The 15,035-nt window shown below is 43.4% G+C and overlaps 1 protein-coding gene across 1 annotated transcript; it reads left to right on the top strand.

Annotated features, from left to right (window-relative positions):
- The first annotated feature begins 11 nt into the window (after positions 1 to 11).
- Positions 12 to 4,591, top strand: LOC104693712 (caltractin). Its single transcript, XM_039550770.1, has 5 exons — positions 12 to 107; positions 1,643 to 1,798; positions 2,695 to 2,823; positions 2,923 to 3,060; positions 3,249 to 4,591. The coding sequence occupies exons 1-5, from the start codon at positions 105 to 107 to the stop codon at positions 3,336 to 3,338; spliced, it is 516 nt and encodes a 171-aa protein (XP_039406704.1). The 5' UTR covers positions 12 to 104; the 3' UTR covers positions 3,339 to 4,591.
- The last annotated feature ends 10,444 nt before the right edge of the window (positions 4,592 to 15,035 follow it).

Genomic DNA, 15,035 nt, shown 5'->3' with positions numbered 1-15,035 from the left:
TCATTGGCCGGCTGGGCGGCGCGTGTCGGCTGCGCGCGGCGGTGCGGAGCTCCCGTCCCGTCTGGTGCGGTGCGGTCCCATCCCGGAGCGGCATTCCCGGCCGGATGGTGAGCGCGCCCTTCCCGCCGCGGGCTCCCTTCCCACCGCCGCCTCCCCCGAGCCCCTCCGGCCCCTCCCGCCCCTCCCGCCGACAGCAGGAGTTGTGCAAATCCCCTTCAGGTTCCACCCCTGCCCAGGCCGTCGCTGCTGCCCGGTTACCTCGCACAACGCACCCCGGAGAGGCCCCCCCCTTCCAACGGGAAAAACACTCCCGGAAATACACCGGGATTCGCAAAATACGTCACCTGCTCTCGTCAAGCCGGAGGAAACACGCCTCGTTCAGCTCTTGGCACGGCTCACGGAGCTCCGCAACGTTCGGGGCCCCGGAGCGTTGTTGCAACGGCACCGGGCAGGCCCGGAGGTGGAACCTGAAAGGGATTTGCACAATTCAGATGTGAAACAAATGGAATAAGTCTCCATAGTCAGGAAAAGGTCTCGTGTGTCTTCTTCCCAGAGCAGCGTATACTCTTAGTAAAAGTCTCATGCCTCTGTTAATTGCAGAGGAAAGCCAGACAAATGGCTTTGCAATCCAAGCTGGGAGGGACAAATCACGTTGAAAACTGAAATTTCATTTCCAAATACAAGAAAATGGATTCTTCTCTATTACACACTGGGTATTTAAAAGAGAAATCCCAGCCCAGAAAATGGTAACAATTCAGCAGAGGCAGGAGACTGGTCCACAGTAGCTAGGTAACAAATTCCTTGCTTGGTGTTTATTTACTTATGTAAAGCCTAGCCAGTTGAAGCTGGGGGTGGGAGAGACTGCCTTTTTCCTTCCACGACTCTGTGCAGATTCAACACTGCAGGACTAAAATCTGTCTGCTGCTGATTTAAAAACAAAACTGTACTTGAGGAAAGCATCTGTCCTGCTTTATAGGTGGCGGGGGGAACACAGTACTATAGTGGCTTACAGCAAAGGCAGGAAGGGTCTCGGAAGTGCCCTGGATAATGATCACCAGCTCAGCACAAGCAGATTAGTTCTTATGGGAGAGATTGTGTTGATCTCTCTGCTGTGGCACATTGCTACCTGGCTCCACATCTATTCAATGAACAGGCAGCCTGGAGCTACTCAGCTCCCTTTAAACTTCGCTCCATCAGGAGTGGCTGATTTTGAGTCTCATTTACAACCAACACCCTAAGCAACCAGCCTTTTTAGCTGTGAGGATGTTGCACTCGTATTTTTCAGGTAAACCTGCAGGAAAGGCAACTGGCAGAAGGTGCAGACGGCCGCGGTCACCTCAGTGGAGTGTTCATTTTCAGGCTGCCCACCTGTTTTTCTGTCATTACTCCTTTAATGGGTGATCTTTCTGTTTAAAGCAGAAAACAGGAAGCCCAAATGCACATTCCCCAGGAACAAAGTCTTGGCTTGTTTTCTTTCTAGAATAACCTAAGAAAATTAGCATAGAGACCAGGTGTCTACCAATTGCAGCAAGGAATGTCTCTCACCTCTGCTACAGCTTTAATGTCATTTATAATTTTGTGTATTTTGAATTCTCCCTGGAATGCACTGTTTCTTATCTGTTCTCTCCCTCACTTTCTGAAGGCATCCAACTATAGAAAACCTGGCTTAGGTACAGCCCAGCGGAAGAAAAGTGGCTTGAAACCTGAACTTACAGAAGAGCAAAAGCAGGAGATCAGAGAAGCTTTTGATTTGTTTGACACTGATGGATCTGGAAGCATCGACATAAAAGAACTGAAGGTTTTCAAACTTTTTGGGTTTTTTTCTCTGGGGTGAAAATATCTTTGATCTCAAAATAGTAGCTGCTTTTTCTGTTTGTTCAACCCTATTTTAAAATAGTTTTGGAGTGTGAAGGAGTGTAATGGCTGAATTTGGGGTGCCCTCTGCATGCAATGGTTCACAGCAGACAGGCTTCTCTACCATGTGGATGTTTAGATCTGAAAGCTTTGAATAGCTGAGCACTAGAGAAACTAAAGAGTTTCAGTTTTCATGACTAAGGTGCTTGTTCCTGGAAGTGGACTTTTGTTGTTCTGGGATGAGCATCAGAATATCAAATATTTTCTTCACCTGTGAACTAAACGCAGATTTTGCACGCATTCAGGAAAGTTACAACTGTATTGTATATATGTAATCTAAAAATTACCTGGTTTTTGATTTTAAAAAGAGCAAAACGGAGATCAGAGTTGTATTTCAGTAACAATTCAGGCAGTGTGTGGGCCCTTGCATACACGCAGTAGTAAAGGGGGAAGATTGTTCTCAGTTCTCTCCCTGTGATTTTATGTGTTTGATCTTTTTGTAAGCATGAACCCTTTTAATTCTCTCCTTTACCTTGATTTCTTGCATACACACTGTGCTCAATTCCTGCATACATAATCTGGAAGCATGATTTACCTCTGCCTAATATAACTTCGGATTTCCACTAGACCATATAGGAAAAATGACATCTTAAGAATATTAAACCTGCACTTCTATTGTTCAGCAAGATGAAAGAAGCTGGTAGAGGACACCAAGGTGTTTTCATGGCAGTGAGTTGTCACTACAGTTCTGGACAAGGAAATGAAACAAGCTTTAGCTTAGCCCTTACACCAAAATTCTGGTGGCTTCCTAACAGAATTGGTTTTGCTATTTTGGCACAGGTTGCAATGCGTGCCTTAGGCTTTGAGCCAAAGAAGGAAGAGATTAAGAAGATGATAGCAGACATTGACAAGGAAGGAAGTGGCACCATCGACTTTGAGGACTTTTTGGCTATGATGACACAAAAAATGGTAGGAATGCTTAGCAGAAATTCTTGTGACAGCGTAAGAAAAAGGATCATCTCAGTGTCAGGGGTTTTCTGATTAACATATGCTTTACTCTTGGTTTAGAGCGAAAAGGATTCAAAAGAAGAAATCCTGAAAGCTTTCCGATTATTCGATGATGATGGCACAGGAAAGATTTCATTCAAAAACTTGAAAAGGGTTGCCAAGGAGCTGGGAGAGAATTTAACAGATGAAGAACTTCAGGTAAATTCTGATTTACAGACCAAGCCTGTAGCTCCTAGGGATTGGGTGGGAGGTCAGAAATATGAAAAGCAGTCAAATACATGGTTCTGTTTTCACATGAAGTGCCTCTGATTTATTGTTGTTTTAATGAGTGGAATATCTTGTGGTTAGAGTCCAGTGCCTGATCAAATGTACAATGTGTTTTGTAGGAAATGATTGATGAAGCTGATCGAGATGGAGATGGGGAAGTAAGTGAGCAAGAATTTTTGAGAATCATGAAGAAAACTAGCTTATACTAGTATTTGTTGCCTTGCTATACAGCTGGTCCAAAAGATAACCTGGAAAAGGCTTAAAAACTGGGCTTGTGCCTCCTGCATGTTTTCTGCCATGTAAAGAAAGTCTGAAAGGAAAGATGTTTTGGTTTACTCCTCTTTTTCAACAAAGATAATTGGGGAAGGAAGGCTGCAGTACCCAAAACTGCCAAAATGAGATACTGCAGAAGTCAAAAGGAAGGATGAACTGAACCTGCAAGGCAGGGTCCCTTCCCCTCCACCATAACAACTTCCCTGATAGCCATTTTTGGATAAAAACTGCTGTGTTTTACTGTTTAACTAAAAGATATTTCACTTGAGATGTGAAGATTCCCACTGCTGCTGGGAAAGGCTACTTTGCCTTTCCTAAGGCTACAGATTGAAGGGACAAGCACAGTATTTTTTATTCCTTTGAAGGTTTTTTAGGTTATCTTTTGGTATTTGTCTCCTGTTGTTTATTTCCATGAAAGACTCTAAAATGAATTGCATATCTATCTGTATTTCTGTATGAAACAGTTTTCCTATGGCAAGTTGTTTTTGGATGTAATGGAAAGCAAATGTAGATTTGGTTCTTCCTTTGGAGCTGTGTGCCATTCATAGATGTTCTTGTGTTTATCTGATAACCTGAATGAAACTTGAATGTAACCTGCTTGGGTGACCAAAGTTTATTGTATAACCAGGCAACACCTTGTGCCGTTGTTCTCACTCCCCAGACATTACAGAGCTGCTGTCACTCCAGGATTTCAGGTACCTAAAAAGTCCAGTTCCATGGTGCACTAGAGTAAATTTTGTCTTGTTGACAGTTATGTTGCAGAGGGGATTTGCATCTGAAGTGAAAAAGTAGCTCACCATGGACATCTGTGGAACACTGAATATATTTAGATCCACGCAGTCCAAATCCATTTCGCACGTCACAGGTTTTGGGGTGTTTTTTTTTAGGAGTACCTTCGTTTTCTTTAGTATTTCTTACATATACTGTCAGTCTAGGACTTACTGGAGAGCCACATCTCCTTTTGAGTTACAGAGCAGTGACACACAGCCTGGTACCTGATTATGTGGCTCTGCAGGAGGGTTTATCCTTTATAGACAATCAGCTTCAAAACTTTCAAATCCTGTAAAGCTCCAGAGGCCCAAAAAGTCCCGTGTTAACATAGTGGCAGTAGATGTAATCTATAGTACCATAAGTGTTTTAAAATGTCTTAACTTTGTATAAGTGTGAAATAAAACTGTTTTGCAAGTTACGGAGTTCTCGTGCTTATTCTGTTTTTTTAAAAATTATTTTAAAGTCTTAAATGGTTCACCAAGTACATTTTCACTTCCATTTATCTCTTCTTTCTAAGAGAGGAATCCTTAGGTGCAGTAGTGTGCCACATAATTCCTCTTCCACTCTGCTAATTAAAAGTTTCTAGTACTAACCACATCTATTCAGAAAGGGAAATTTGAAGTTCTAGTTGATTATGGGGAATCCCAGAGCCTATTAGAGTGATTGTACTTTTTTTTATGCTGCCACAGGAAGAGATTGATGACTGTGGTTTACCTATGATGCATGTCACTTCTCTCTTCCTGTTCTAATCTCATTACCTACCCTGAAAGTAGGAAAAAGCCACACAATCATACCTGCCATGTGTACTACCATGGTGAAATGTTATTTCTGGCTTGCCCATTAATCTCTGAAGTCTGGAATGTGAAGAAGTGTCTGAATGAGCACAAAACTTGCAAGTGTTAACAAGTGTCTCGTGGTGCTTTAGCTTGCAGGATAGTGAGGGAAATCATCCTCTCTTCAGCCTGGCAGCTGGCTGCAAAGCCCATCCTTTGCATCCCTTTTCCCCTTCATGCTGGCATGGAGAGTGGGTCCTTAAATATCTGGCATTGGCAGATTCCCCTCAGGCCTGCAATTCAGACATTCATTTTGTGCACCCAGCTGAGATCCTTCCTCTGCACCATCAGCAAAACCTGATTTTCACTCTGAGTGTTGATTCTAGGCAGATACTTTACAGAAAGGAAAGTGGAACTGCAGTTTGTGTCTGGCAAACACCTAAATATCAAAGCATTGTTAAGGGCAATAAATAGCTTCTTGGGAGATAATACTGCAAATTACTTCAAATGAAAAATGTTTTGAAATGAAAAAGTACCAGGCTTTTAATAAAATACAAAGTAGTTCAAGAGAAAAAAAAAATTTGCTTACAAGTTATATTCCAAAATATGACAATTGCATGGCAATTGTTTTACCTCTCACATGCAACTTCTAAGTTCTTTATCATCTCTCAGGCCCACAGTGCAGTCCCACAATCCTGCTAGTCCCACATTAAGGCAAATCTTCAGTTGGCTTTAGGGAAAAAAGACCCAAGGAACTGCCAAGGAGTGCTGTGCTCTCACTTCATTACGTGCGAGTTTGTTTTCAGAGCAATGAGCACAGGATCAGCTTCTAACATTGCAGAAGAAAAAAGGCTTCTTTTCAGGTACACCTAATCTTGGCATTTAAAAGAGGATGGGGGAAAGCAACAGAGGAAACATTTGTGTACTTCCACATACCAGGAGTCTTACTTAACAGAGCCCAAATAGTTAAATAAACTGATGAGGTATTTAATATTAAAATATTTAAATTGGTCACTTACAGTTTTGAAGACTAACTCTCACATCCTGTAAACTGCCTAGTGAAGTCACACTACGTATTTGAAATGTTAAATACTAATTCCCTGGAAACCTCCTCACGGAATTAAATAAATCAAATATTGCCACACTACAACAGCTTTAAATGCCCCCGGATAGCCTAAGTGGATTTTGAGCAGGGAACAGGGCAGCAAACTGCTCCGTCTACAGGCCGAGATGAGCCTTGGCACTTGAGGAAAAGCACCCTCGGGATAATCCTGCAAAGACAGCTTCCTTTGTGTCACACATCTCAATACAAATGAGGGCCGATAGATCTGAGAGCGTGGCAGCCTCGCTAGAGGGCATCCAGTTACTGACGTGTGAGGTGAGTGAGGCTTTGACGCTTCTTTGAGTCCTCTGTGGCTTTCAATGAGGAGAGAAAGTAGGCTCACAAACACCATCCAGACTGGGCTTGAAATACGTGGTTGGATACAGAATTATTTTCTCTGAAAGGCTTCTCTCACAACCCGTGTTCCCAACTCTGTAATTATTAGTCAGTTGTTCAAAGCTAAACCCCCAAACCACACTTTCTGAAACTCCCACTCTGTATCAATAATTGCAGACATGCTCTCAGGAGAGCAGAGAACTCAACTCGCCTTTCACACAGTCCCCCCGAGTGCTCTGATCACTCTGTAGAGTTATTGTCTCCCTTTGGGAATGCTGCTATCAAATGGAACCACTCCCAGCAGAGAGACAGAGCCAGGCTCGCTGCAGGATGCTTGTGGCCCTCCCTTGGGATATGTGAAAGCTTCGAGTCAAGAGGAACAAGGATTTGAGAATTAGACTCTTGTCCCCAAGGTGAGTGTATTGACCTTTAGGGATGTGGCATAAGTCCAATGGCCTTGTGGGGACCTAAACCTATAGTTCTTGACCTCTTTGCAGTCCTGGCTGCCACTAATTACTGCACTTGAAATTGCTCAAGGCATTTTTTTTTTTTGGCTTGTCTGAATTAGATTCAACACAGAGAATATTAACAAAGCAAAACTGTTAAGCCTGAACGGCAGAGGTATAAAATTCCCTAGCTCTCAGGCTACATTATTTCCTTTGAAAGCTTCTAACTGGTTCTAGCAGTGACATAAGTTTCACCATGAAAAGAACCCCCCCACATAAATAACGCCATAAAAATTGGTTTCCATAGGAAGCAAATGCAACAGCTAACCTAACCCATTTCCAACATTATTTTGAACCACTCTCTACCCAAAAACGTAGCTTAATGCAATGAAACAAAACCAGCTTAATTCACACATCCATGCTATTGTCTGAAATAGCTTCCTAGTATGGTTCCTTCTCTACCTCAATATAGAGAAAACAGATACATACTTTCCTCTAAATTTTTTCAGACATCCAAATGAGAAATACCATGAAAGCTCTAAAAATGAAGGAAAAAGTGACCACGAACATTGTAGATTGAGTTAGAAACCCTAGAAGGTATTCCAGTAAAAAAAAAAGCAACATTTTACCAACTTTTAAAGAAACAGAGCCAGATAATCTCAGTTTAACTCTGTTCTCCATGTTTCCTCTTTAGAGAGCTTAGGACATGATTGGCCAAAGAAATCTACAGAAGCACGGTTTCCACACATCTTTTGAATGTTTTGTTTAAATCAGTCCATAATGCACTCATGAGGCTGGAGAGAATTGATGCAGAATAGCTCCTTTTGGAAAGGACATCAATTTAACAATGTTTTTGGAGTTTTTATCCTAACAGGTTAATTAAATTATTGATGAAGTTATTGATGTTAGTCGTGGAACAACAGCTATCTATTGCAGAAATAAAAGGAAGATTTTTTCCTAGATGAAAAAAATCCATGTCAGTGAAGGTACAGTCCATCTAGAGCAGATATCAGGTGAAACAGGTGCTAAAACTACAATTATTTTCTCTAAGCAGAAAATTACCATAGCTGAGTCTAGTGTTGGGTAAACATATCCCTTTACATGGCTCTTTCTCATCCTCCTCCTTAACATTAGGAACCAATGAAATATTCATCAAAATGGCCAACAGGTTTGAATATTATCTCTGTTCTGCAAAATATATAAATATTTTTGTCAAGTCCTGATAAACTAGGTCAGTGTCTGGGTGGGCTAAATGCTTAGGATCTTTCTGCAGGAAACAACTCTATTATTGCTTACAGCATTAAAAATAGCAGTATTACAAATCCAAGAGAAAATATGAGTTGAAAATGCTTATGTATCACAATTAAAGGAGTTTTTCCCAGAAATGAAAGAGCTTTTAGAAGGCGGGAGGGAAGAAACAGGTACTTTTATTCTTCCTAGTACCAACCCAAGATGCAATAGATGAATTAAACAGGATATTATTTATTGTGTGGGGATTTTTGTGCCGAGATTCAGAATTCTCCTGACTACCAAACGCCCTGCAATGCCGTGACTCACCGAGTCAAGGTCTAGGATGGTGCAATCCTGACCCCCTCCTGCCAAGGGCTCGGCAACATCTATTCCCATTGCCTGCAGCAGGACTAAGTGGGGCTTCAGCACTTCTGCAAAACTCGGCCTTAGACAATAGAGGCTTTAGGTATGGACTTCCTATTTCCTGCGGTGGATTTGTGTAGGTGGCCTTGTTACCAGAAATCCATACTCCTACACAGCAACTTCTGACTGTGTTTCTGCAGAAATGACTATGATGAAAGGAATGAAATATTTTTAAAATAAAAATCATGTGTTTGTTTCTCCAAACCAGTTGGGGTATCTCCTGCTGGCAAGATTAATTTCTTCTCCTCTAGTGTGGCAAAATTAGGAGTGGGGTGGAAAACAAAAGGATTAAGGTTTGCAAGCCCACCGTGGCTTGGGCTGCTGCACACACGGAGACGGGAGAGCCCGTCTGTCCTGTCCTCTGCCCATCACCGGCAGCTGAGTCACTAGCCCAGCCTGCAGAGCTTCTTGCTGCTGCATTTCGCAGCCAGGAAAATCCCACATCCTCCCAGTGGGTGTAGGAAACACAGCTACAGCCTCTGGATGTGTCGGCATCAAAAACAAAGGGGAGATTGTGGTGCAGGCAGTGACTGTGGGCTCAGGGCCAGCGTGCCAGGACATCATTGACAGCATCCTGGGGAGCTGCGAGCGGAGCCCGGGCCAGCACTGCCTGCCCACGGCGCCGCTGGTTTGCCAACCCCAACACTGCAAGGTGTGTGACCAGCTCTACCTCCTCGCATGGGGACCTGCCAGGGCCACCAGCAAATGGACTCTGCTGTCCCACCTCATCCTGTCACTCTGGTTTTTGGCGAGGAGCGAGTCACACCTTGCCCTTCCTGGTCTTCCCCAGCCCAGGCTGTTTGCCTTCAAGCGCAGGGGCTTACGGAAGTCTCGGCTCTTGCCATGCTGTTGTGGCCAGCACAGCACTTGTGGCTCCAGTGAGGATCACCAGAGGTGCTGCTCTAACTTCCCACCCATCTAACCCCCAGCCATATTCCATGATTGCAGAGCCAGGGTGGCTTCAAACCCTGAATTTTCCAGTACTGGCTGTATACTGCCAACGCTGCTTCAGATGATGGCTCTGCAAGCATCCAGCTGGGAGAGCAATCCAAAACATTGCTCACAAATCCATCTTGTTTCCTTCCATGTGTTCCCTGTGCCACTTGCCAAGCTCATGTTGAGGGTGGTGTTATTCTGAGAAGACCACAAGCATCCTGGGTCAGGCAGCCAATGCCTGGCTCTCCAGCTCCAGGTTGAGTATTGCTCTTGGGAAAGGAAACACAGGAACAGACTGGCATGGGTTTGCCCAGCAGTCTAGGCAGTTGCTCCAAACAAAAGCTCTTTTGAGAAGCTGCTCCTGTAAAGGGGACAAGAAGAGACCTGACATCCCTAAATGTGTGCTTCCACACTGAGGTGGAAACCAGAGAGCTCTGCTGGCACTGGGAAAGGTTGCTTTCGCAATCAAACAGCCTAGGCAGTACAAGCCTTTCCACCCCAAGTCTCCAATGGCTTATAGGCCACTTGGATCAGAACTGGCATCAGCACCCCAGCCAATCCCACGACCCTAGCACAATCCTTCCTCACCAGTGCCATGCTTCCTTGAAGGCTTCTCGTCCTCCTCCTTGTGCCTCCTTAGCAAAGCTGCTGCCCCTGTGCCTTGTGTTTAGCCACCTGAAACTTTGCGTAGGAAGGTTAAGCAGCAGGACCATGCAGAAAATAAAGGGAGGAAACTTCCTCTGACATCCATTCCCTGTCACATTTGTTCCATGCCCATATTGACCAAAACACAGGAAAGGACAGACAGGAGAAAACAGCTATGTGTCAAGGGAAAAACAAACCAGCCCTTCCTAGCTCTGTCTGTGCATGCATCCATTCACCAGACCAAGTGCTTTTGGCCCAGCCTGATGGGCAGACCAGAGCCTGCCTTTGTAATCTATGCCAACAAGGGAGGAACGAGGCCCCACACATCCTCTACCATGACTGGGTCACCACTCGGATGTTTTAACACTGGTGTTCAACACCAGCATTTTCTTCTGAGGAGGTGTCACAGGTTGGCTCCACCATAGGCCTGCTTACACCACAGGTTCCCTCTTTTTTGGGTTCAGCATGTCCCTTTTCACACAAACTGTTCTATAGTGATAGTTTACAGATACATCATGGCCACCTGGGACGTTTCTAAATATCTACAGCTGCATTCTTGGAGTGAATTTCCTTCTACGTGCTGGAGTCAGAATGAATTTATATCAATGATCGCATGTGAGCTGCTGGCTCATTGTCCTGGAGTTCAAAAGTTTAAGGTGGTTTTTGAATAGCACTTGCAAATGTCAAGGTGTCAGATTAACTCCTTTTAAGATACAAAATTATTTGTTTTCAAGAGTGAAGCACTGATTCAAACTGAATCTAGGTATTTAATGGAAAATGGAGTTTGAACAGTAATTTTTGTGGCATTGTTGCCATCCCGAAACTTTTGCAGTTCAAAAGGTGGCATAAATCTTAGACAAAAAGAAATCATTTCACACTTATTTCAGCAGTTTCCATTGAGAGGCTGGCTTGTTCAAGGCACCATCTCTTTAAAAACATTACATCAACTTCAGTAGATGTTGCTTGATAATGCTCACTGAGTTCCTAACAATTACCACTATTTTTTATTTGCATATGAGTTGTTTTAGGGACTATCCAGGCAGAACTGTAATAGCCCCATGCCCTAGAAAGCTTTCAGCCTCAGCAGAAGACAGATGACACATAAGACAGTATTGGCAAGAAATCCAAGTTATGTTAACATCTTTCCAATAGTCATTTCTTAGAAAAGCCGTCTGAAGATGACTGAAATTGGGATGCTTTGGAAACACCAAAAAATGTGCGCTCTTAAATACGTAACAGGAAGGTGGCAGAGCCTTGGAGCACAGGTCACTGAGAGGTGGAAGAGAATCTACCAACAGTAAGTGGGAGATGGTCACGAGGCTGAGAGTACCTCACAGCTGGCCTTGGAGGAACAGGCATTTCACTGCCACCTAATATGGCAGAGACATCACAGAAATTATTGAAGCAGAGAGGTAGGCTTGGAAAATCAGCTTTGCAGTAGCAGGCAAGGACTACATGGAAGCCAAAAAGAATCCTGCAGTAACAGAGATACAAGAGGAATGTTTAACCTTGTGAATAAAATCTTCACGTTACTGAGTACACACATCCAGATCTGGATACAGAACAGTCCAAGACAAAGATGATGCTTATCCTCAGTCTAACTTCTAATAGTAAATATCTGCACCATTTTTCTGTTGAAGAATGGTTAGAGGATCAGGGGCATGGGTCATTGATAGAATTATGGGATCAATAAAAGAACTGTACAAGCAAAAGGCCTGTAAGCAAAGGTTTGCGTGAGAAACTGCCTGCATAAGAAAGCACCTGTGTGAGAAACAGGCCTGAGAACAAAAAGGGAGTTTTGAGGATGTGCAGCTGTGCAGATAAGATGTACTGACCATGAGAAGGGAGGGTGAACTCTGAATTCTTTAATCATAACATAACTAGTAGAAGCTTGCCAATGTAGTCTAATTATATAGAAGCAGAAATGCACTTTGATAGGTTTAAGCCAATAAAGAGTTAACAAGCTGATATACTATATAAGTGCCTCTGGATTGCTAATAAACTGAGCTTGCTTTTATCAATCACATTGGTTGTCTGCAATGTCTTCCCCCGCCGAAGTCGTCGAACTTTTTTCAACATTTTTCCACATTTCCTTTTTAAAGATTAAAAGCCGAAATCTAAGAGATTTGGATGCATTTTGACCTTTAACTGAAGAATAACACAACAGAGGACCATTTCAAGGCACAAACGAGAGGCACACACCAGAGAACAATGGAGGATGTTCCTCCAAGGCTTTGAGAGCAAGTTCTGTGTCCCAATCCCTCCCAATGGGCAGATTGGCACAAAAGAATGAACATCTTTAAACACAGGATGTGTTGCACAGTGTGATCACAGGTGGCTGCTTTTTTTATGTGACTATGGGAATAGCTATGAGAGGTATTTTTGGCAGACACAATCTACTTTAACCAGCTGAGTATCATCTTTCCTCCTCCCTGCTTTGTGTTAAGATGATCTCCTCCAGCATGACCTCTCCAATGTAATTGCCCATATGCCAGTATTCCCCTGCCCACTGAGCCCAGGGACCTGTGATTCATTCAGGTATGCACAAGCCAGAGCCCAGGGAAACATGGTGTTGTTCTGAAACTAACAGCAGCCATACGACTTCAGGGATTGGCTTTTGATCTGGCAGCAAGCAGAGGCATGGTACAGTTCAGCTCACCTCTTGGATATCTCCAATGACACTTCTTTATTCGTATATAACAAGCTGGCAGCTTCTTTCATGTGCAGTAAAGGGTTTGCCTTCAATTATTAAAGGGATGGGGAGCAGGCTTTAACAGCAGTGTTAAAGACTAAGCACAAAAGTGCACGCTTGTGTGATAAATTTATGAGTTGTCAAGCTTTCTATTTGACTTTTTAAACACCAGCACACAGCCTTGGTCCAAAGTCTGTGCAGAGACTTTTGCAGCCCAGAGTCTGATACTAGTAACTCAGCAGCTCATTGGATACCCAGTAAAGTCTTCAGGCATACAGGACAATGGGGCTTTCAGTGGTAATTTTCCATCAATGCTCTTTGTTTCCTTTCTAATTTAAGTCAGTCTCTCACCATTAATGATCAAAAGATAGAAGCCTGTCTTGGGGTGACTTTATGATGCTGTATCCCCTAACGCCTGCTCTATGCCCAGACATGAATCCTGTGTCTTTAGGCTGGGTCCAAGAGAAAGGCGAAAAAAAAGCCGAGTGAATTCTTCAGAGTGGTTTTGTGTTCAAGGACACACACACACTCCCCTGTGTTCTTGCTGCGGCACAGCCAGGGAAAGAACCTTCCTGCTTTTAACCAGCTTTGGGCTCTCTTTTCTCAGGTGAGAGATGGAGAGTTAAAATTCTTTGCTTTTTAGCTAGCCTGTTAGCTGAGGCAAGAAAGTTTTTTCCCTGGAACTTTGGCTGCTTCTTCTTTTCTTCTGGACTGTTCAGCAACACCAGAACATCACCAGGAGGCCTTGCACCACAGCCCTGGCAGGGGCCCAAGCTGCACCCCAGCTCCAGAGAGAGCAAAGCCACACCTACAGAAAGGACTCAGGTTTTCTCCACAGCGAGAGGTTTTATTATTTAATATTATTCATTCTTTTTTGGTGCCTGTGTGCACCCTGCTTGTTAAATAAATAACTTTATTTTTTACACTTTCCTCTGAGGAGTTTCTTTCTAAACCTGGTGGGGGAGGGGCTGCTGAAATCTGCCTTCTATTAGAGGATACGTTCATTTCGGATGTTTTCCTCCAAATATGTCTCAAACCAGGACAAAGCCCTTAAATAATTTCTTCTTCAGCAAACCAAAGCAAGGTTTGATTTATTTACATCACATCACAGCACTTGCTGTCAAATACAACTTCCATGGCTTAGCTGAGGATGCAAAAGATGAGGAAAACCAGGATCCTGTTGGTACTATGCAACTTGCACAACTCAGTCACAGGTGGCTGCTTGTTTCATGTGGCTGCGGAAATGCACCTGAGGGCTTATTTTTGGCAGATACTGATCAACCTTAACCAAAGGATTTTAAGTGGTTCAGAAATGCTTTTGTACATAGAAACCCTGTGAAACAGTTCCAAGCACCTCCTCTCCGTCCTTGTCTCTCAACACCAAGACTTACTCTGGTACAAAAGCATGGACAGGTGGAGAAAAACATGAGTCAGTAGTGAGAGAGTAATGCAGAAACTAAGTTTATAAGAACAGACTGTGCCAGCATGCATCACACCTCTGTCTGTGGCTCAGCTGTGAATGAGGTTAGACAGCTTGGAGAGGAAAGCCAGAGACAGAACAGCTTCAACATCAGCACAATCTGGTTCATTACAGAGGCATTTCTACAGCAATGCTGGGTGATGTATCTGGAGGTTTTGTTTCTGCAAGGGATGGAAGTTTTGAACCCACAGGTTCTTCCTCCCTTCAAAGAGGACAAATCTCATTTCAGAGCTCACAGACCAAAGACTCTGATATCAGCACAATGTATCAAGTTTTAGTTTAGGCAGTTCAAAGGACCCCAAAATGAAGGTTCTGACAGGAATGGCAAAATTTGAACAATGTAATTGAAAATGAGGGAGAGCTGGGAGAAGTTTTTGAGATTTTGGAACTGATCTTGAGAAGAGCAAGAGTGAAAACCCACAGTATTTCAGAATTATACTTCCCACTTTGTTAGATCTCATTATGCCCTGATTTAATACCATAAGGTTTATGTAAGAGAATACCATTTTGCTTTTAGAGTAAAACTGGAATCTCAAACAAATCTCTCTGTGAATCCAGAAGAGGCATGATTAATTCATTTCCTGTCTTCAAACAGAGTCCATAGCTCTCTGGAGGCACGGAAAATTGCCAGGTAAGGGCAATACACTTGCAAAGCCTAACTCTCATAATTAAAAGAGCAGCAGCTATATTCACTTGTTCAGCCTTCATTCAGCATGTTCCTGAGCTCCTTTAGCTTTTAATTGCATGACCTTGCAGATTTTCCCATCGGATTCTTGCTACTGACAGAAAAAGCACTCCA

Source organism: Corvus cornix, chromosome 4 (genome assembly GCF_000738735.6).
Source record: "Corvus cornix cornix isolate S_Up_H32 chromosome 4, ASM73873v5, whole genome shotgun sequence".
NCBI lineage: Eukaryota > Metazoa > Chordata > Aves > Passeriformes > Corvidae > Corvus > Corvus cornix.
Note: the sequence above shows the minus strand (reverse complement) of the source record. Positions and strands in the feature narration are given on the sequence as shown.

Coding starts and splice junctions, on each gene's coding strand:
- LOC104693712 (XM_039550770.1), top strand. Junction 1,799..2,694: donor TCGACATAAAAGAACTGAAG/GTTTTCAAACTT, acceptor ATTTTGGCACAG/GTTGCAATGCGTGCCTTAGG. Junction 3,061..3,248: donor TAACAGATGAAGAACTTCAG/GTAAATTCTGAT, acceptor TGTGTTTTGTAG/GAAATGATTGATGAAGCTGA.